A 24066-nucleotide genomic window follows, 5' to 3' on the forward strand; every position below is an offset into this window, starting at 1 on the left:
TGATCCCAAAGCATAGAAAATTTATCACTCTCCATATAAGCAATTTTATTCTCATTCACAATAGTGGGAGTATCATATGAAACTCGAATACTAAAAATTGTTTCCACATTAAGAGAGTAATGTTCAGTAAAGGGATATTCAAAATTATGAAAATAATTATCACTACTTTTTATAACATAAGTATCATCACAATAATCATCATAAGTAGCAACTTTGTTCTCATCATAGATAGGAGGCATGCAATCATCATAGCAAATTTGATCATTCAAAGTAGGGGGACTTAAAAGATCATCTTCATTAAGCATATCATCCCCAAGCTTGGGACAAACATTAATTGTAGCAAATAAATTCTCAAACATGCCATTCTCATCAAACATAGCATCCCTAAGCTTGTGGCTTGGCATATCATAAAAATAATCACTCTCATCATTAAAAGTATGAATAGCACCAATGATATAACAATTGCTATCAGCATAATTTCCCAAGTTGGTGCCAAAAAGATTTCCAAGATTATAAGAAGTATAATTATCTTCCCAATCATAATCATCACAACAAGCAATAGGCATAACAAAATCATCATCAATAGTGCTCTCGGACATTGTGCCATAAGACATAGAAGCAATATCATCCTCAAGTGCATCATCTTCCACAATTATTTTTATTCATTTTCATGAGGCACAACAATAATAGGAGCAACATTATTTGGGAGAGATACCTTTTTACCTCTATTCTTTCTTCTTTTCTTCTTCTTCACCACATCATGTGTGGGTTTAATTAATTTTTCAAGCTTCTTATTGATGAGATTGGTTGAATAGGGAGCTCCTCCTTGTCATCTATTTCATCATGAGAGACAATTGGAGGGAAAGTGGAAATCTTTACCCTTTCATTAGTATTCCTTTTATATTCTATTAGTTTCCCCATCTTTCTATAGTTGGCAATATAAGCATTCTCATTGCAATTTACCATGCAAAACATATAGATATTCTCTAGATTAGCTTCAATGTCGTCCGTGAGAATGAATACTTTAAACCAACTATTTTTATATGTCAATTCTTCACTCCCCAAAAATAAACAAAGTTCATTATAAAGTTCAAGGGTGATCAAGTTATTGCAATATTTGGACACGATTCGATCATGAAAAAGCATGCATTGGAAATTAAGGTGACCAACTTTACTGCAAAGTTCACAAGTAATAGGACAAAGAGAGCATAATTTTGTAGCAAATTCATCCATCACTTTGAGAAAAGAATTTGTTCTATCATGTTTATGCTTCTTACAAAATCTATCTTCCCTATAAGGCACATCTTCACAAACTTTATGCACTTCACAAAAATTGGCATGCTTATAAGAAACATTTTTGTCATAAATTGTGCAATCATCATTAGCATTTTGGATATTCAAAGAATTCATACTAACAATATTACAATCGTGCCCCTCATCCAACATTTTTATGCCATAAATTTTGTCGAATTCTTTCTCTAGCAATTGAGCACAATTATTGGAATCCTTATTCTCAAGATAGACATTACAAAGATAAAAGAACAACTCGAGGTAATCCAACCTCCATTTTCTTAGTTTTCTATTATAAAACCAAACTAGTGATAAACAAGAAACTAAAAGATTCGATTGCAAGATCTAAAGATATACCTTCATGCACTCACCTCCCCAGCAACAGCGCTAGAAAAGAGCTTGATGTCTACTACGCAACTTTATTCTTGTAGACACGTGTTGGGCCTCCAAGCGCAGAGTTTTGTAGGACAGTAGCAATTTTCCCTCAAGTGGATGACCTAAGGTTTATCAATCCGTAGGAGGCGTAGGATGAAGTTGGTCTCTCTCAAACAACCCTGCAACCAAATACAAGAAATCTCCTGTGTCCCCAACACACCCAATACAAAGGCAAATTGTATAGGTGCACTAGTTCGGCGAAGAGATGGTGATAAAAGTGTAATATGGATGGTGAAATATATTTTTATAATCTGAATAAATAAAAACAAACAGGTAGCAATCGATAAAAGTGAGCACAAACGGTATTGCAATGCCTGAAAATGAGGCCTAGGGTCCGTATTCTCGCTAGTGCAATCTCCCAACAATGCTAATATAATTGGATCATATAACCATCCCTCAACGTGCGATGAAGAATCACTCCAAAGTTCCTATCTAGCGGAGAACATAAGAAAAAAATTGTTTGTAGGGTACGAAACCACCTCGAAGCTATTCTTTCCGATCAATCTGTCCAAGAGTTCGTACTAAAATAACACCAAATAATTTCCAATTCATAATACTCAATCCAACACAAAGAACCTCAAAGAGTGCCCCAAGATTTCTACCGGAGAAACAAAGACAAGAACGTGCATCAACCCCTGTGCATAGATTACCCCAATGTCACCTCGGGAATCCGCGAGTTGAGTGCCAAAACATATATCAAGTGAATCAATATGATACCCCATTGTCACCATGAGTATTCATATGCAAGACATATATCAAGTGCTCTCAAATCCATAAAAGTATTCAATCCGATAAACCGAAATCTCAAAGGGAAAACTCAATTCATCACAACAAGAAAGAGAGGGGAAAACACCATATGATTGATGTTTGCTTGAACTACGTCGGTATTTCCCCAAAGAGGAAGGGATGATGCAGCACAACAATGGTAGGTATTTCCCTCAGTGATGAGACCAAGGTTATCGAACCAGTAGGAGAACCACGCAACACTACATAGACAACACCTGCACACAAATAACAAATACTTGCAATCCGACGTATTAAAGGGGTTGTCAATCCCTTTTGGGTAACGGCGCCAGAAATTGGCAAACGGACATGAGAGAGTTGTAAATATTGATAGATCGAACGCCAAATAAAATAAAGTGCAGCAAGCTATTTTTGTATTTTTGGTTTAATAGATCTGAAAATAAAAGCAAAGGAAAATAGATCGCAAAGGCAAATATAATAAAGAAGAGACCCGGAGACCATAGGTTTCACTAGTGGCTTCTCACGAGAAAAATAGCAAACGGTGGGTGAACAAATTACTGTTAGGCAATTGATAGAACTTCAAATAATCATGATGATATCCAAACAATGATCATTATATAGGCATCACGTCCAAGATTAGTAGACCGACTCCTGCCTGCATCTACTACTATTACTCCACACATCGACCGCTATCCAGCATGCATCTAGTGTATTAAGTTCATGGAAAAATGGAGTAATGCAATAAGAACGATGACATGATGTATACAAGATCTATTTATGTAGAAATAGACCCCATCTTGTTATCCTTAATAGCAACAATACATACATGTCGGTTCCCTTTCTATCACTGGGATCAAGCACAGTAAGATCGAACCCATCACAAAGCACCTCTTCCCATTGCAAGATAAATAGATCAATTTGGCCAAACAAAACCCAAATATCGGAGAAGATATACGAGGCTATAAGTAATCATGCATATAAGAGATCAAAGAAGACTCAAATAACTTTCATCGATAAAAATGATCATAAACTCAAAGTTCATCGGATCCCAACAAACACACCGCAAAAAGAGTTACATCATATGGATCTCCAACTGACCATTGTATTGAGAATCAAACGAGAGAGAGGAAGCCATCTAGCTACTAACTACGGACCCGTAGGTCTAAGAACTACTCACGCATCATCGGAGAGGCACCAATGGACATGATGCACCCCTCCGAGATGGTGTTTAGATTGAATCTGGTGGTTCTGGAACTTGTGGCGGCTGGAATTGATTTTCGTCGACTCCCCTAGGGTTTCTGGAATATTGGGGTATTTAAAGAGTAAAGAGGCGGTCCGGGGGCACCCGAGGTGGGCACAACCCACCAGGGCGTGCCTGGGCCTCCAGGCGCACCCTGGTGGGTTTTGCTACCCTTAGAGCACCCCCAGGTGCTTCTCTGGCCCACTGGATGTCTTCTGGTCCAAAAAAATCCACAAAAAGTTTTGCTGCGTTTGGACTCCATTTGGTATTGATTTCTGCGATGTAAAAAACATGCAGAAAACAACAACTGGCACTTGGTACTATGTCAACAGGTTAGTACCAAAAAAATGATATGAAATGACTATAAAATGATTGTAAAACATCCAAGAATGATAATATAACAGCATGGAACAATAAAAAATTATAGATACGTTGGAGATGTATCAGCATCCCCAAGCTTAATTCCTGCTCGTCCTCGAGTAGGTAAATGATAAAAATAGAATTTTTGATGTGGAATGCTGCATAACATATTCATCACATATTCTTTTCTTTGTAGCATGGACATTTGGACTTTTATATGGTTCAGAGCAATAGTCTAGTTTTGACATGAGATTTAAATACTCAAGCATACCAACAAGCAACCATGTCTTTCAAAATATCAACACTAAAATAAGTTATCCCTAGCCCATCTTGCTCAATCATTGATCCATTCATGAAACACACTCGCATATTAGCTACACCCAATGCTCAAGTACGATCATAGTGCCTCCTAGTTGGTGCTTTATAAGAGAAGATGGAGACTCAACATAAAAATAAAAATTGCATAAAGTAAAAGAAAGGCCCTTCGCGGAGGGAAGTCGGGATTTGTAGAGGTGACAGAGCTCAAAGCGAAAAACTTAGAGATAAAAAAATTTTGAGGGGCATACTTTTCCCACCAATGAAAACGACTTAGAGCTCCCAACACTTTCCATGCTAGATATATCATAGGCAGTTCCCAAACAGAAAATAAAGTTTATTCCTTTTTCAACCATACTTTCACTTTCCATGGCTAGCCTTATCCACGGTTGCCCTCCATACCAACACTTTCCAAGGAATTTATTATTTGACAACATAAAGTAAATTCATTTTTCATTTCGGGACTGGGTGTCCTTTATAGCTTTGCCTTACTCTCATGCAATGACAAGTGAATGAACACTCATCGTGAGAATAACAAATCTAGCATGGAAAATATCGGCCGCCCCTCACCGCATCGCGAGCGGTACGAGCACACAAAAGAGAAATTTATTTTGAAAATTAGAGATGACACATACAAATTTGCTTAGAACGGCAAAACAATACCGCATATAGGTAGATATAGTGGACTCATGTGGCAAAACTGGTTTAAAGGATTTTGGATGCACAAGTAGTGATCATACTTAGTGCAAAATGAAGGCTAGCAAAAGATTGAAAAGCGACCAACCAAGAAACGAATAATCACATAAGCGAGCATTAATCATAATTAACACCGAATAATGCACCACAAGTAGGATGTAATTTCATTGCATGACTATTGGCTTTCGTGCTTGCATAGAGAATCACAAACCTTAACACCAATATTTTTACTAAAGCACAATTATTCATCAACATTACTCACATATCACATCATCATATCTCAAAACTATTACAAGGAATCAAGTTTATTTTGTCCAATGATCTTCATGAAAGTTTTTATTATATTCTTCTTGGATATCTATCACTTTGGGACTAATTCTCATGTGTTGCTTTTGATAAGCTCAAACAAATATAAGTGAAGATCATGAGCATAATATTTATTTCTCTCAAAATAAGTGAAGCAAGAGAGAATTTCTTAAAAAAATTACTAACTCTCAAATAAATCTAAGTGAAGCATGAGAGCATTTATTCAAAAATACTAAAGCACACCGTGCTCAAAAAGATGTAAGTGAAGCACTAGAGCAATTCCATAGCTCATAAAGAAGTGAAGCATAGAGAGCAATTCTAACAAGTCATGGCATAATTTTGGCTTTCTCAAATAGGTGTGTCCAGCAAGGATTCAACACTTAAAACAAAAATCAAAACAAGCAAAGACTCAAATCATACAAGACGCTCCAAGCAAAACTCATAATATGTGACGAATAAATATATAGCTTCGAGTAAAATACCGATGGTCGTTAGAAGAAAGAGGGGATGCCACTCAGGGCATCCCCAAGCTTAGTTGCTTGCTTCTCTTTGGATAATAGCTTGGGATGCCATGGGCATCCCCAAGCTTAGCCTCTTCTTACTCCTTATTCCTTCATCCATCGTAACATCACCCAAAACTTGAAAACTTCAATCACACAAAACTCAACAAAACCTTCATGAGATCCGTTAGTATAAGAAAGCAAATCACTACTATAAGTACTGTAGAAAACCAATTCATATTTTATTCTTGCATTATATCTACTGTATTCCAACTTTTCTATGGCAAAAACTCATCGAAGAAAACCATAGAATCATCAAAACAAGCACACAACGCAAAGAAAACAGAATCTGTCAAAAACAGAACAGTCTGTAGCAATCTGGATATTTCGAATACTTCTGAAACTCCAAAAAATCTGAACAATTAGGACAGCCTGAGAAATTTGTATATTAATCTTCTGCAAAAATAATCAGAGCAAAATCGCATTTCTGTGATTTATGAAAATTATTTTCGTCAATGCAAAAGTTTCTGTTTTTCAGCAAGATCAAACAACTATCACCCAAGAAGATTCTAAAGGCTTTGCTTGGCACAAACACTAATTAAAACACCAAAAACACAATCATAACAGTAGCATAATTGTTCAAACACTCAAGAACACAAAGCAAAAAAATTATTCATTGGGTTTCCACCCAACAAGCGCTATTGTTTCACGCCCTTAGCTAGGCATAAAGCAAGGATCTAAGTTTTGTCATCTTTGTTTCTAGATCCATAAGATGCCCTCATGATTGATTCATATGGTGGCCTAATTCTTGATCTAGGGAAGTGTTCCATACCCTTCCTTAGTGGAAATTGAAATTGTCTTTCATATCAATCACGGCACCGATAGTACGTAAAAACGGTCTACCAAGAATAATTGGACAAGACGGATTGCAATCAATATAAAGAACAATAAAATCTATGGGCACATAATTCCTATTTGCGAGAATAAGAACTTCATTAATTCTTCCCATAGGCTTTTTCATAGTAGAATCCTCCAAGTGCAAATTTAAAGAACATTCTTCAATATCGGTAAGACCAAGCACATCACATAAAGATTTTCAGAATTGTAGAAACACTAGCACCCAAGTCACATAAAGCAAAACACTCATAATTTTTAATCTTGACTTTGATGGTAGGTTCCCACTCATCATGTAATTTTCTAGGAACTGAAACTTCTAATTCCAACTTTTTTTCTAAAGCTTTCATCATAGTGTCGACAATATGTTTAGTAAAAGCTTTATTTTGTTCATAAGCATGGGGTGAATTTATCATGGATTGCAACAAATAAATACAATAAATCAAAGAGCAACTATCATAATTAAAGTCTTTGTAATCCAAAAGAGTGGGCACATCACTAGTTAAAGTCTTGACCTCTTCAAACCCACTTTTATCAATTTTCTCAACAAGATTTTCACCCTCTGAATTATTGCGACACCTTCTAGCTAAAGTTGACTCTTCTCCGGTCCCTTTTTCATCAATATTAATTTTACTAAACAAGGAATCAATAAAAGAAACACCAATCATTTTAAGATCTTCATCAGTTTAATGAAAGCAATCACTAGAAAACGCCTTTTCTAAAAATTCTCTTGTAGCTCCAAGCATAGCGGTTCTTTTCTTACTTTCATCCATAGAAACATAAAGAGCTTTAATTGATTCCTCTACCTTAGGCACAAAAAATTTCATCTTGATATTTTCCACATCATGAGATATTCTATCAACACTTCTAGACAAATCATCAATCTTATTCAACTTTTCTTCCATTGTAGTGTTGAAAACTTTTTGAGTGTTGATCAATTCTTTAATATTATTCTCAAGATCAGAGGTGTTCCTATTATTATTATAAGAAGGATTTCCATAGGAATTACCATAATTATTAGAGGAATTACTAGGGAAAGGCCTAGGATTAAAATTTCCTCTATAAGCATTGTTATTGAAATTATTTCGCGAGATAAAATTCACATCTATGGCATCACTATTTTGCTCAATCAAAGTAGACAAAGGCACATCATTAAAATCAGGAGGAGCACTTTTACTAGCAACCAATTTCATAAGAGCATCAACTTTTTCACTCAAAGATGAAATTTCTTCAACCGAATTAACTTATTTACTAGTAGGAGCTCTTTCGGTATGCCATTGTGAATAATTTGCCATGATATTATCAAGCAATTTGGTGGCTTCACCCAAAGTAATTTCCATAAAAGTACCACCCACGGCGGAATCTAAAAGATTACGAGAAACAAAATTCAACCCCGCATAAAAAGTTTGTATGATCATCCAAAGATTTAACCCATGAGTTGGGCAATTCCTTAGCATCATTTTCATCCTTTCCCAAGATTGTGCAACATGCTGATGCTCAAGTTGCTTGAAATTCATGATCTGGGTTCTAAGGGAAATAATTTTTGCGGGCGGAAAATACTTAGTGATAAAAGCATCTTTGCACTTATTCCAAGAATCGATACTATGGCGAGGCAACGAAGAAAACCAAATTTTTGCATGATCTCGCAAAGAAAACGGAAATAATTTCAACTTCACAACATCGTTGTCCACATATTTTTTCTTTTGCATATCACATAATTGTGTTAAATGGGACGTGGCATCCTCATTAGGAGTACCGGAAAATTGATCTTTCATAGCAAGATTCAGCAATGCAGTATTAATATCACAAGACTCCGCACTAGTGGCGGGAGGAGCAATCGCAGTGCCAATAAAATCATTGTTGTTGGTATTTGAGAAATCACACAACTTGGTGTTCTCTTGAGTCATTGTGACTACGCAACAAGATTTCACTCAAAAACAGATCCGGCAAGAAAACGGCGAACGAAAAAGAGGGCGAATAAAACGCGAATTTTTGTGAAGTGGGGGAGAGGAAAACGAGAGGCAAATGGCAAATAATATAATTGCGAGGAGATGAGATTTGCGATTAGGAACCTGGTAGATGTTGATGATTTCTCCCTGGCAACGGCGCCAGAAATTCCTTTTGATGTTTGCTTGAACTACGTTGGTATTTCCCCAAAGATGAAGGGATGATGCAGCACAACAACGGTAGGTATTTCCCTCAGTGATGAGACCAAGGTTATCGAACCAGTAGGAGAACCATGCAACACTAAGTAGACAGCACGCGCACACAAATAACAAATACTAGCAACCCAACGTATTAAATGGGTTGTCAATCCCTTTCGGGTAACAGCGCCAGAAATTGGCAAACGGACATGAGAGAGTTGTAAATATTGATAGATCGAAAGCCAAATAAAATAAAGTGCAGCAAGGTATTTCAGTATTTTTGGTTTAATAGATCTGAAAATAAAAGCAAAGGAAAATAGATTGCAAAGGCAAATATAATAAAGAAAAGACCCGGGGGCCTTAGGTTTCACTAGTGGCTTCTCTCGAGAAAAATAGTAAATGGTGGGTGAACAAATTACTGTTGGGCGATTGATAGACCTTCAAATAATCATGACGATATCCAGGCAATGATCATTATATAGGCATCACGTCCAAGATTAGTAGACCGACTCCTGCCTGCATCTACCACTATTACTCCACACATCGACCGCTATCTAGCATGCATCTAGTGTATTAAGTTCATGGAAAAATCGAGTAATGCAATAAGAACGATGACATGCTGTAGACAAGATCTATTTATGTAGAAATAGACCCCATCTTGTTATCCTTAATAGCAACGATACATATGTGTCGGTTCCCTTTCTGTCACTGGGTCAAGAACCGTAAGATCGAACCCATCACAAAGCACCTCTTCCCATTGCAAGATAAATAGATCAAGTTGGCCAAACAAAACCCAAATATCGGAGAATAAATACGAGGCTATAAGTAATCATGCATATAAGAGATCAAAGAAGACTCAAATAACTTTCATCGATAAAAAGATAGATCTGATCATAAACTCAAAGTTCATCGGATCCCAACAAATACACCGCAAAAAGAGTTACATCATATGGATCTCCAAGAGACCATTGTATTGAGAATCAAACGAGAGAGAGGAAGCCATCTAGCTACTAACTACGGACCCGTAGGTCTACAAAGAACTACTCACGCATCATCGGAGAGGCACCAATGGACATGATGCACCCCTCCGAGATGGTGTTTAGATTGGATCTGGTGGTTCTGGACTTGCGGCGGCTGGAATTTATTTTCGTTGACTCCCTAGGTTTTCTGGAATATTGGGGTATTTATAGAGTAAAGAGGTTGTCTGGGGGCACCCAAGGTGGGCACAACCCACAAGGGCGCGCCTGGGCCTCCAGGCATGCCCTGGTGGGTTGTGCTCCCCTCGGAGCACCCACAGGTGCTTCTACGGCCCACTGGATGTCTTCTGGTCCAAAAAAATCCACAAAAAGTTTCTCTCCGTTTGGACTCCATTTGGTATTGATTTCCTGCGATGTAAAAAACATGCAGAAAATAGCAACTCGCACTTGGCACTATGTCAATAAGTTAGTACCAAAAAATAATATAAAATGATTTTAAAACATCCAAGAATGATAATATAACAGCATGGAATAATCAAAAATTATAGATACGTTGGAGATGTATCAATGATCTGACTATATTAACAAAGCCCCCGATACATCAAGATCGTGCCATCAAGAACACGAGAGAGAGAGAGAGAGAGAGAGATTAAACACATAGCTATTGGTACAAACCCTCAGCCTCGAGGGTGGACTACCCCCTCCTCATCGTGGTGACCGCCAGGATGATGAAGATGGCCACCGGTGATGATCTCCCCCTCCGGCAGGGTGCCGGAACGGGGTCTAGATTGGATCTCGTGGATACAGAGGCCTTGCGGCGGCGGAACTTCTGATCTAGGGTTACCCCGAGGGTTTTTGGAATATTTGGTGATTTATAGGGCAAAGAGGGGGTGCGGGAGGCCACTGAGGTGGGCACAACCCACCTGGGCGCACCTGGGGGCCCAGGCGTGCCCTGGTGGGTTGTGCCCCCCTCAGGGAACCCCCTAGGTGCTTCTCTGGCCCACTGGAAGTCTTCTGGTCCATAAAAAATCCATAAAAAGTTTCGCGGTGTTTGGACTCCGTTTGATATTGATTTTCTGCGATGTAAAAAACAAGCAAAAAACAGCAACTGGCACTGGGCACTGGGTCAATAGGTTAGTCCCAAAAATTGATATAAAGTTCCTATAAAATGGTTGTAAAACATCCAAGAATGGTAATAAAATAGCATGAATACTTCATAAATTATAGATACGTTGGAGACGTATCATTCATGTATTCACCATGTGTTAATGCTTTGTTTCGGTTCTCTATTAAAATGAGGCATTCATATCCCTTAGTTTCCTTATGGACCCCGCTGCCACGGGAGGGTCGAATAAAAGATGTCATGCAAGTTCTTATTATAAGCACGTATAACTATATACGTAATACATGCCTACATACATTGATAAATTGAAGCTATCATGTATATCTCTAGGTTGTGACTATTATATGATGAATATCATCAAACACAAATATCCATCGCTGTTCCAATGTCTACGCTTTCTCGTATTGATCTTTGCTAAGTTACTACTGCTGCTGCTGTTACAATCGTCACAAACTGCTTCTATTACTGTTCTTGTTACTATTACTATTGTTACCGCTACTATCAAAACAATTAAACTACTGTTCTACTAAACACTTTGCTGCAGAAATATTATTTCCCACGTGTGGTTGAATTCACAACTCAACTGCTAAGGCTCATAAATATTCTTTGGCTCCCTTGTATCGAATCAACAAATTTTGGTGAAATACTACCCTCGAAGACTGTCGTGATCCCCTATACTTGTGGGTTATCAAGGTGCTGCTCCCTTTTGTTTCTCCTTTAGTTTGGTCCCTTGTAAGAACTTGGTGGTTCCTGGTAATAGAAAACGGAGAGGCGAGCTCACTTTTATCAAAAAAATGGGATAGTTCGTTTAAAATTTGTGATGTCCCACGGGTGTGGACTAAACAGTTTAAGTGGGATGAGCTAAGTTAGTCCCACTATTATCCACTCCCACTTGCTGAATCAATGCTCATGGGGTGCTGCATGACCCGGAGGGCCGCGCCACGATGGGGGTTTGCTGCATCCTGCATGGGCTGGCAGCGTGCGACGGCTCTTGCATGGCCACCATCGGTGCATACATGGGTCTGCGTGATCAGGAGATCCGCTCTGTCTTCCTCATCGTCTCGGACCAACAAGCACATGTACAGGCAGCAATGGCAGCTTGCGCATGGTGCTTGTGCACTTCAACAACCATCGCGTCAAGGTCTTCTTCGAAAATGCCAGTACACTCTCGTTGTGGGACAGTGCGTCTTGCTAAGGTTGTAGCTGCATCTTGTGGCTACAGCGATCGACATCGATCCCACCCAAGTTGTGATGGGAGACTGCGATGCCAGCACGTTGGACGCATTCAAGGCGTCAGATCTGAAGCCAGAAGTGACGCGCGGCTATGCTGCTAACAACGATGTAGTGGCTGGGAAGGATGGGCCGGCCTCGGGAGAGGTGGCCATGGAGCAGTGTACTAGCAACGGGGCGCCTGGGGACAGGGCAGATCTAAGCGATGCAACTCCTATGACATGTGTCGATACGTCGGAGTTGATGAGGCCGTGGCTGGGCGTGGAAAATAGGTGCACCTTGTCGTCAATGAGGCTCTGGCAGGCGCCACTACTAAGGTTGATGCACGACGGGTGTTTGACACTGAGGCGCCAGTCACGGTAGACGACTGTCGACATGGGATGCGAGCAGGGTCGGCCTTGGGCATGTGCAACATGCACAGTTGCACATGGCCTCAAATGTCCTAGGGCACCCGTTTAGGCCAACTCTAATGCGCCAACACATTTCTCCCGATCGCGACGTGCCGACACGCGTTCCCAAAATATGTCCACTTGATGTCCGTCTGAAAGCATTTGCTATCCAAATTTGGCCCGGATTTGTGTCCATGTGGACACGAGACAGACACGCTGCGCATCCACTCGGTGTCTGCCTTAGGTCCGTGTGTCGGCCGACCAACCACCAATGTTGATCCAATTAAATGTCACACGCGCACCCGGGCCCACACGTCGGCCACGGGAAGTCTGACGCGCCCGTCCTGTCCACACCTAGCTTCTTGCTCCCCGACCAGCCGACACGAACCATAGCCACCACCGGCGCTATGGGCTTCTTCAATAAGTGTGGCAAACTTCACGTTGGGGCGTGATACGTCTCCAACGTATCTATAATTTATGAAGTATTCATGCCATGTTGGCAATAATTTTATATGGTTTTGGTGCACTTTTATATTATTTTTTGGACTAACTTACTAATCTAGTGCCCAGTGTGAGTTCATGTTTTTTGCATGTTTTTCGTTCCGCGGAAAATCCATACCAAACAAATCCAAACGCGATAAAAATTTACATATATTTTTTTATCGAATATATGTGATTTTTGGGAGGAAGAATCAACACAAGACGGTGCTCGATGGCCCCACAAGGCAACAGGGCGCGACCTACCCCCTAGCCATGCCGGGATGCCTTGTGGGCACCTCGTAAGTCGGTTGGATCCCTTCTTTATCCGCAAGAAAGATAATTTCCCGATTAAAATCCCCTCAAAATTTCAGCCCAATCGGAGGATCTCTGGGAATATAAGAAAGAATTTTCGGCCAGAAAAAAGTAGCAAGAAATAGAACAAAACAGAGAGATCCAATCTAGGGGAGAGATCCCTCCCCCCCCCACCCCCCGGAGGGCCAAGGAAAAAGAAGGAGGGGTCCCTTCCCCTCTCCTCCGGTTGCGCCGAGACACCATCGGGGACATGTCCTCCATCACCATCACCACCAACTTCTCCTCCGTTCTCATGGTGATGTGTGAGTAGTTCACCCCCAAGGCTGAGGGTACGTACTAGTAGCTATGTGTTTGATCTCTCTCTCTCTCGTGTTCTTGATTTGGCACGATATTGATGCATCATGAGCTTTGTTAGTATAGTTGGATCATATGGTGTTCTTCCCTCTCTATCTTTGTTGTGATGAATTGAGTCTTGCTCTTTGAGCTTTCGTTATGTTGGATTAAATATTGGATTTAAGATCACTTGATGTATGTCTTGCATATGGATACCCGTGGTGACAATGGGGTATTCTATTGATTCACTTGATATATGTTTTGGTAATCAACTTGCGGATTTCCGTGGTGACATTGGGGTAATCTAGGCATAGAGGTTGATACATGTTTTCGTCCTACTTTCTCAGATAGAAAATTTGGAGTGATTCTTTGTCGCACGTTGAGGGATTGTTATATGATTCAGTTATGTTAGCACTGTTGAGAGATTGTACTAGTGTAAGTATGAACCCTAGGCCTTGTTTTCAAGCATTGCAATACCGTTTATGCTCACTTTTGTTACTTGCTACCTTACTGTTTTTATTATTTCAGATAACCAAAACCTATATCTAGTATCCATACTACACTTGTATCACCATCTCTTCGCCGAACTAGTGCACCTATATAATTTACCATTGTATTGGGTGTGTCGGGGACACACAAGATTTATTGTATTTGATTGCAGGGTTGTTTGAGAGAGACCATCTCCATCATATGCCTCCCACGGATTGATAAACCTTAGGTCATCCACTTGAGGGAAATTTGATGTTGTCCTACAAAACTCTGCACTTGAAGGCCCAACAACGTATATAAGAATAAAGTTGTGTAGTAGACATCAGGGCGGCAGGGGGCGGAGGCGACTGCGACACGAGCACGATCGGCTATACATCCCCATGCACGGGGCACACTACCATTGTGAGCACCGCACCCCTCTATCGTGGTCAGACATCAACCTCCCACACGGTTGGCACCTCAACCCCGGCAAGATTTCGGTGCTGGCAGTACCGCAGTCCGAGCGTGCGCGTGCGGCCGAGATCTGCAACTGTCGGGCTGCCTTCTCGTCGGCGTGTCGCGACCCAGCCTACATGGCGGACTCCCCGAACTGGGACGTCCGTTTCGCCACAGAGCACGATGTGCGCCGCGAGGGGATTGTCCAGATGGATGCCCGCGCTCCACCACCGCCGGTGGTGGTTAAGTACGAGCACGTAGAGGAGGAGGCCGCCTCAAGGAGACTGACACGAAGGGCGCTTGGGGAGTCTGAGCACGAGGAGATGGCCAGGTGGCCTGGCCTTTACCAGGCACTGGTAGACTCGGCGGCCCGCATCGAGGCCAACACACCGTCACCACCCGCGCCCGCGCTCGGGTCCAAGGTCTACCAGCGGACTAGAGTGCTGCCCATCTACGTGTTGTGCCCGCCCGTTTGGCAGGGTGCGACCAAGGAGGAGGAGGAGCGACAACACCTCTATGTGTGGGGCGGTTGCTGGTGGCCGAGCGGGAGGCGACAGAGCACGACATGGAGGTGGAGCACGGCCTGGAGGCTGAACGGCTCCAATAAATAAGAATTGGAATAGTAGAAAAAATATCCTTCGCGCCTTATCTCTTCATCATCGTCGGTACCGCCACTTATGGTATTCGTTTAGAATCTTGTTGACCCTACTCGCTTACTCCTATTTTCCTTATTTCTTTTTCAACATAATTAATTAGAACTTTCTTGAAAGAATGGGGTTCTCTCTGGGGCCATTCCGATATTACTCAGGGGTTTCTTCCATGTTATGATGCTACATCGGGAGACTTTGAAGATGATGAAGAAATAAAGGAGTCTTCACTTCGGAGGATATAGTTGACCAGCTCAAGGACAAGTAAGGTACTGACTTTTCTGTGGGTGGGTATCCACAAGAGAAAGGCAGAGCATGAGTCTTATATGATTTTGCTATTTGTCGATGTGTTTTTACGTGTATTAGTGTTGGCTGTGTGCATCCTAACTACACAGAGGTCGGATGTGTACTCATTGTATTTATATCCATAATTTATTTTAAGTCAATAAAATCCACCCTTGTAGAAAAATGTCGTATGCTCTCTAGCATAGGGCTGCATCTCTAAGCACATTCATCATTTTGCTCGCGTATAATATTAGGTCCATATTTATATCTACAAAAAAGAAAATTTAACTCAAAAATGGTCAGCACGTTCTCAAGCCTTTTATTTAACACAGTACAGACGTAAGCGTTTATATATGCATGCATACACTCATCTCTATTAACGCGCACACACACCCTACTCATATGACCACCTCCGAGAGACTGAGTCGGCATATCATCTTGAGATTTTACGAAGTCATCGTAGGCGCCTCGTAGTCGACGGAGACATCTTATCCCATTGAATGCGCATCGCTGAAAATTCTGAAATAAATTCAAGATAAATGCGAGTATCAACACTTAAACCCTGATGGACTGGGGATATCACGGTTAGTAAACACGTTTGTTTACGTACTCCTCCGATTCTTATACCGGTGTCCCAGTCACTTTTCAACCATTTTCTTTTGTGAACCATCATGGAATAAAAAAAAGTGTAAACACATATTTTTAACAATGAAAAATATAGACACATTGATCAAACAATTGTTCTAAATTTGAAATATGCGTCGAATATATTCAGATGCCCGACACGTCAAAGCACTCAAAGCTCACCGCGGGTTTCGCAACGGTCTGGCGCTGCACGCAAACTGCCCGACAGAAAGCAACAAGGCATGTTAGGCGCCACTGACCCACGCGAACACGCGCTTGCTGCTGAACCTCAGGGACCTGGAGACCTCGCGCTCCCTCCGGCCGGCCGGCAACAGCAGCTTGCGCGAGAGGTCCTCCGGCGCCTGGCTGGCGACGCCGTATTCTTCGTCATGCGAGAAACCGAGCTCGAACTTGTAGGCATCCGAAGGTCGCGCGGCGAACCGGCAGCTCTGAGACTGGTGACTGCCGCCATACAAGCGAGCGTGGTCTTGCTCCCGCCAGCGCGTCTCGCCGGTGCCGACGGGGTCTTTTCGGCTGGCCGGCAGAAGCAGCTGCCGCGAGAGACCCTCCAGTTGTGCCGGGGGGTGGCGGGAGGCCCCGCCTTCGTCGCGCGAAACACTGAGCTCGTCGACCGGCGAAGGACGCGCGGCGAACCGGCAGCTCTGAGACTGATAACCGCCGCCGTCGAAGCGCGCGTTATCCCGTCCTCTCGTCTCGCCTGTGGCGAGGCGGTCGTCTCGGCTGGCCGGAGGAAGCAGCTGGCGCGGCACAACCTCCGGCTGCGCGCGTCGAGCGGAGCCTCCGTCGCATTGTGCGCCGACCTCGTCGGCTGTCCAAGGACGCGCCGCGAACCGGCAGCTCTGGGACTGGTAGCCGCCGCCGTCGACGCGCGCGTCCTCCCGCCCGCCCGTGGCCACCAGGCGCTCGTAGAGATCCGCCGAGGAAAGCTTCCGCGAGAGACTCTCCGGTGGCGTGCGGCGCGGAGCGCAGTCGTCGTGGTACGTGAAACCAAGCTCGTCGGGTGGCGAAGGTGGACGCACGACGAAATGGCAGCTCTGGGACAGGTACGCACCGCCGCCGTCGAAGCGCGCGCGCTCCCGCCCCCGCGCGGCGGCAGCGCTGGCGGCGATCTCCGCGTAGCGGTCCGCCCTCGCTGACGACGACCTCCGCTTCTTCTTGATCGCCGCGTACACGAACGGGATGAGCCCCACCACGGGCATCTCTCTCCCCCTCTCCCTGATCTGCAGCTAGCACCGGAGCTGGCGAGCAAGAGTGTGGTGCTTATTTTCTTGCTTCTCTCAGGCTGTCAGGCAGCACGTTGAGGTTTCTTGACGAGACGAAACGGATCGACATCGCCATGTCTCTTATACTAGCCTACCAGAGGAGGAGATTAGACCGTCTGATCTCCAGCCAGAGTTAACTATGCAAAGACGACAGCTGCAGCCGAATTTTCAACTGGTTAAGGAGGCTCCTCCTCGATCAACATGCACTAATCTATGGCGGATTCGGTATATATTCGCGGCAGCTAGGACCATGTGAAGACGGCTGCCGTTTACACTTTACAGGCGACGCATCAACGTCTCAGCATGCATGCATTCAAATAGCAAAATCAGGTATTTTCGTCGGATCGAGGAACTCATCGATCGATCGATTGGTAGTTGTTGGGGCCAAGAGCTAGCCGCCATCCGGAATAAACAAGCCCAGGTGCTCAACCATACACTAACAGGTAGCCAAACCATACACTTATTATACTGTTGTATATACACGGAGAGAGAAACACAGACATACATCAATGGCACACATACAACCATGCATGTTCGTTTGTCTCTCTATTTCACCGTTCTTTACTTTCCTCTTTACTTACTCAGCGGTGACGAACTGGAATGTGTTTTGCCGGGGAGAAGAAGCCAAGGAGAAGAGGCCCCGTGCCGTTGGATCTCGTTGTTCCCTTCCAGGAACCCTGTTGGATTGTTGCCATCGTCTCTTCTAAGATGCTCCTTTTTCTGTCATTATTGAGTTCAAATTTGTCTTCTTTTTTGGAGGTCTGGACTCAATTAGCACGGTTGGCTCAAGATACTTGTTACTAGCGGTAAGAAGCAATCTTTTGAATTAACCACGGTCATACCATTCTACAAGTAGACTCGTTTTTTAAGAGGTATAACTAAGCTTTATTGATCATAGACCACTTGAAGTGGCATACAAAAAGGATCATGGGAATGGATCAGCCAAAGGTGTCGCCCATTATCAAGAGTGTTTGAAAACTTAGCTAACCTATCTGCATCGGTATTTGATGCACGACCTTCAAAAGTAAACTTGCAATTAACTAAACTAGCTTGCTGCTTAATTTCGCTAATAATACAACCGTAATTGCTACTACTTCCTCTCTTAATGTCGTTCATCACCTGCTTTGAGTCTGAAGCGATTATGAAGTTTTGGATCATCAAGTCCTCCGCTAGAGCCAAAGCTTCTCTGTGTGCCATTGCTTCGAGTGTAGCAACATCAATGATCCCCGGAATAACCAGAGAGGAGCTGCCCATATATAGTCCATCCTCATCGCGGCACACTGCAGATGCAACTCCTCTCATCTCAGATTTTGCCACACTTGCATCGACATGGATTTCGGCAAAACCTGGAGGTGGCGCCATTGGCCTTGCTGTGAAGACTCGTGAAGCCAAACATTATCCCCGACAACGTGGCCTGGATTAGCTACTTCGATACAAAGTATGTTCAATATGGGCTGGCTTAGCTACTTCAATAGCCCTCGAAGCCGAACTACATGCAATTAGGGAGGGTCTAGTGCTAGCTTTGGAGCGATCAGACCTTCCCATGGTAATCCAATCTGACTCTTCGACGACACTTTCTTCATTGTCCTCGGATTTTCTTGATCGGTCGGCTTATGGTCATTTAGTCACGGAGATTAAGCACCTCTTAGGTGGTAGAGAGTTTTTTCTATGAAAATTTCTAGAGATCAAAACAGAGTAGCAGATCGCCTGGCGAACCATGGGAAAGTAGAGTGTAGCACGGCTTGTTGGCTACAGAATTGCCCATCTTGTATCCCTGAGCTTTTGCCAGCTGACTGTAACTCTGCATCTATGGAATAAAACACTTTTACCCCCGAAAAAAAAAAACATGGGTTGGCTGAGCTACTTCAATACAAAGTGTTTTTGTAGTTTCCTCATAGTACAGCTTCTATGTTGATTTTTGGTAAAACTCTAACGTTTAGGCTTTGGAGAATGGCCGATCGTATTTAGTGTGTAGGTTGGGGGACAGCGCGAGAGCCATACTCTCTTATGCTCGTCTCTCCTGAAGGTTTTTAATTAACTGCCGTTTCTGCCCCGGCCTGTTTCGGTGTGTTTCTTCGTTCCCTGGCTCGTGTGATGTTCCTTGTTTGGTCCGGTTTTCTTCTGCTTTTATTTCTTTTTACTTTCTATTTTTTTTTGGTTTTCTTTGTTTCATCACGGTTTTCTTCGGTTGTACTACTTTATTCGCTTTTTCCCATGGTATCCTCCGTTTGTTTCTTGGTTTTCATTTTTTTTCTTTCGTCTTTTCTACGATTCCTTAGTTTATTTTTTGGTTTTCACCATTTTTTTATTTTTCCTTTTTTCGATTTTCTGCATTTCTCTTTGTTTCTTTCTTGTTTCCATTTTTTTATTTTTTTATTTTTAGGTTTTATTTATTTCTTTTTTGGGTTTCTTTGCTTTTCTTTGTTTCTCTTTGTTTCTTTGTTGGTTTCATCGGTTAGTATTTATTCAACACATGTCTACTTCTTTAGTACACAGTGTACATTTTTAGTGTACATGTGAAACATTTTCTTGATACACCTTAAACATTTTTTAAATACATGTTTTGAAAAAAAATTGTAATACATGGTTAACACTTTTTCAAATACATGATGAACATTTTTAATCGCAATAAAAATATTCGCACACAATGTACATTTTCTTATACATCAAAAATAATAATTATATACATGTTTAATATTTTCTAAACATATGGTTTTGATATCTACTTTAATGTAATGTATGTTTTACATTATCCATATATGAGGCCTACCTTTCTGATATAGATTGTACATTTTTCGTGTACATTAGAGACATCTTTTATACTAGTTAAAAAATATTTGTTGCGGATATAGGTTTTGATGTCCACTTTTTTCATATAGATTGTACTTTTTTGTACAAAAGTATTTGCTTATACGCGTTTCAATTTTTTTTTACGGATATATATTTTGATGTCTATTTTTTTTGAAAGAGATTATACATTTTTGGTATACATAATAAGAAAAATCTTGTACATGTTTAAATCTTTGCTAGTACATGATTAACAATTATTTATTTAATCTAAAATGGTAAATATATTCATTTCAAATATAACTAAATATAAAAAAACAACGTCAGTGTGGCAGGGCTGGCCTATTTTTTTTTTCTTTGGCCTATGTTGTACCTGAGGGGTAGCGATGTGGCACAAACCCCTCGACGCGAGCGCTACTTCAACCAGGTTAACCCATTTTCCGTTTTCCACCCACCGGTTTTGGGAAGATTCTAGAACCTTCCCTAAACCAGACATTTCTTTGTTTTTCTTCCTTTTTTCACTCTTATTCATTTTTATTTGTTTATCATTTCAAAATCTATGAATTTTTTCAAGCTCCAGGCCTTTTTCAAATTCGCAAACAATTTTCAAGTTCATGAAATATTTTTCAAATATGCGAACATTTTTTCAAATTAATGAACAATTTATTAAACATGTAAAAAATCAACTTCATGATTTTTTTAATAGTCAGAACATAAATTTTGACATTCATACCATTCGTTGAATTTACGGAACAATTGAACCGACAAAAATTTCTTGAATTTACGGAAAAATTGAACCGACAAAACTTCTTGAATTTTGGGAAAAATTTGGAAATGCATGATTTTTTAATTTTGTGAACACGTTTTGAATCGATGCACATTTTAAAATTTGGGATCACCTTTTGGAAATTCTCATTTTTTTTGGATCAGCCTACATTTCTTAAAATTCATGAAGATCTTTGCAGTTGACAATTTTTTTCCAAACTAGTGAACAATTTTTTAATTTCATGAATAATCTTTTGCAATCCATGATTTTTTTTATTTGCGTACATTTTTTAAACGTTGAAATATTTTTAAAATCTGGAAAAAATAAGTTTGTGAAGCTTTTAAAAATTTGGAACATTTTTTCAAAATCCTAAACATTTTATTAAATTCCAAATTTGATTTAGAGAAGAAAAACTATAAAGACAAAAACAAAAAAGGAAAAGAAAAAAGGAAAAAGGGTCCCACCTCTCACGTGGGCCCGGGAAAATGGGTGCGTGGGGGGGGGGGGGGGGGGCTGGGGGTGTGCGTTTCATAAGTTTCCACCCCACAGGGGTCCCTTGGCATATTTCTTATTGGCCGCTCATTGCGTCGAACTATCGACACAATGCACAGGTGAACTACATGAACAAATTTCGACGGATCAATTGAAGAGAAGTTTTGATCTAGGACTGAAGACTACTATTGCAACACAACTACCGCCATATCCAACCACACTCAAGTCTCTTGACAACTGGTGGAGTGTAATCTGAGAGCAATGCAATCGATGGTTCAATCGTATTGATCAAGTGAATAATTTTCCAGCGTGTGGGGTGCCAATCACGGAGTATGGCCCAGTCATCCAAGAGCTATACAAGCAACCCAACTAAGAGGGCGGCGACAAGGCCTACATATTGCACCATTACTGCAAGGGACTAGTTGGCAATCAAAAGTGGATAAAACCACACCTAAGATATCAAGGATTAGCATATCCATTGAAGCCGATGACGAGGAGGATGAAAATACTAGCAAAAGACCGGATGGTACAAATATTACAAAAAGCCTATGATGGGAAGGTTTGTGCGATGATTGAGAAAGATTTGGCGCAGGAACGCAAAGAAGATAAGGCGGCGAGATAGAATGAAGTCAAGTTCATGAGGAGTAGAAGTGAAGGACAAATTTAGCGGCTCAAGCAAATATGGTGGAAGCAGAGCAGCGTATGCTTGCACTTGAGGAGGATCTGCTTGCAAAAGTGAAGAAGGCGGAGAACATGCTATCATTTTCATGGACCCGAGTAGGATGAATGCCATGGCAAGGAAGTATTGGGAGCTCACTCATGTGGAGATCTTGTCCCAAAAGAAGGTTGGCCAACATGGTGGTGGTGGTGATGGTGGTGGCGGTGGGGGAGATGGTGGTGGCTATGGGGAAGATAGTGGTGTCCTTCGGGGTGATGGTGGTTTCTTTGGTGGTGGTGATGAGTGAGGGAATCCTGGATTAAGGGGTCCTCGGATGGTCGGGCTATGTGATGTGGGCTGGACTAATGGGCCGTGAAAGTACAAGATAGAAGGCCTTTCCCCGTGTCTGGATGGGGCTCTCCTTGGCGTGGATAGCAAGCTTGGCGGCTAGTCGTATAGTTTCCTTTCTTTGTAAACCGACTTTGTACAACCCTGGCCCTCTCCGGTGTCTATATAAACCGGAGGGTTTAGTCTGTAGAGGCGATCACAATCATATAGGCTAGGCATCTAGGGTTTAGCCATTACGATCTCAAGGTAGATCAACTCTTGTAACCCCTATACCCATCAAAGTAAATCAAGTAGGAAGTAGGGTATTACCTCCATTAAGAGGGCCTGAACCTGGGTAAACATCGTGTCCCCCGCCTCCTGTTACGTTCGATCCACAGACGCACAGTTCGGGACCCCCTACTCGAGATCGGCCGGTTTTGACACCGACATTGGTGCTTTCATTGAGAGTTCCATTGTGTTGTCGATAGAAGGATCAATGGCTCGCCTTTCAACGACAAAATCACCTCTGGAAGGGCCCTAGTTCCTGGGCAGATCCTCCAGATCGGCAGTTTCACCATGGGCGCCCGCCCGGCCATTAAGCCCAAGGCGGTCCCCCAGATTGCCAAAAATCATCTCCGCATCAACCCCGAAAGCGTTGATAAGATGGATCCGGCAGGTATCTCGTCCTTAAACGAACTGCTAGATCACATCGCCGCCCTGGGGGTCGCAACAAATTATGATCTGATTGGGCTTAAACCCAGGTCCCCACCTGTCACCCACCTGGTGACTATCGTGGAAGAGCAAGTTGAGGATACCGCTCCTCCTACGCTAAAAACAAACTACGTTTGGATCTCCGAGCCGGACACCCATCTTCGAGAAGAGACCATCTGTCCTCCGAACATAGAATTAGGCGTTGAGCCTAAAAACCCCCAGGACACTCCGAATCCTAGGCCAGTGACCTCAGAAATTTTTCAAAGTCCAGATTCCACAGTGGGTTAGGGTTCGGATCTAAGCCCACCCGCCCACCACAATCAATACTCTCCAAGCAATTCCGGTCCCCCGGACATACGCGACTTAATGTACGTACGGCAGCAACCTCAGGAAACAGTCCATCACTTTTGGGCTAGATTCCTACTTGTTAAAAACAAGATTAAAGATTGTTGCGACGGCGATGTGGTATCAGTCTTTTGCCGCAAGTGTACGGACGAGGGAATCCTTAATGCCCTCAATCGACGCCGCATACTGCACTATGCAGATTTGGCACACATAGTACAAAAGTATTGCGCAATACAAAGCGCTTGGAAAGCCCAGACAGCTCGGTGGGAACCATCGGCCTTTAGGCCACCCATCGGTCGGGAAAAAAGGATGCACCCTCACGGGGCACCTAATCATCACTTCACGGACAAGAAAATTAAGCCCTTAACAGGACATAAAACTATCCTTGATGAATGGCTCGACAAGCCTTGTCTGATACACACGATGCCGAATTCCAAACCAACACATAG

General features: G+C 42.2%; 1 protein-coding gene across 1 annotated transcript; it reads right to left on the minus strand.

Annotated features, from left to right (window-relative positions):
• Positions 1-16373: 16373 nt before the first annotated feature.
• On the minus strand, positions 16374-17674 carry LOC123125186 (uncharacterized). Its single transcript, XM_044545715.1, has one exon. It carries the CDS (start codon positions 17466-17468, stop codon positions 16494-16496), a length of 975 nt encoding a protein of 324 aa, XP_044401650.1. The 5' UTR covers positions 17469-17674; the 3' UTR covers positions 16374-16493.
• Positions 17675-24066: the final 6392 nt, after the last annotated feature.

The sequence above is a fragment of the Triticum aestivum genome, chromosome 5D, assembly GCF_018294505.1.
Source record: "Triticum aestivum cultivar Chinese Spring chromosome 5D, IWGSC CS RefSeq v2.1, whole genome shotgun sequence".
In the NCBI taxonomy this organism is placed as follows: domain Eukaryota; kingdom Viridiplantae; phylum Streptophyta; class Magnoliopsida; order Poales; family Poaceae; genus Triticum; species Triticum aestivum.

What these genes read in the sequence shown, in the direction of transcription:
- LOC123125186 (XM_044545715.1), bottom strand. Translation starts at nt 17,468, where the DNA reads ATGCCCGTGGTGGGGCTCATCCCGTTCGTGTACGCGGCGATCAAGAAG.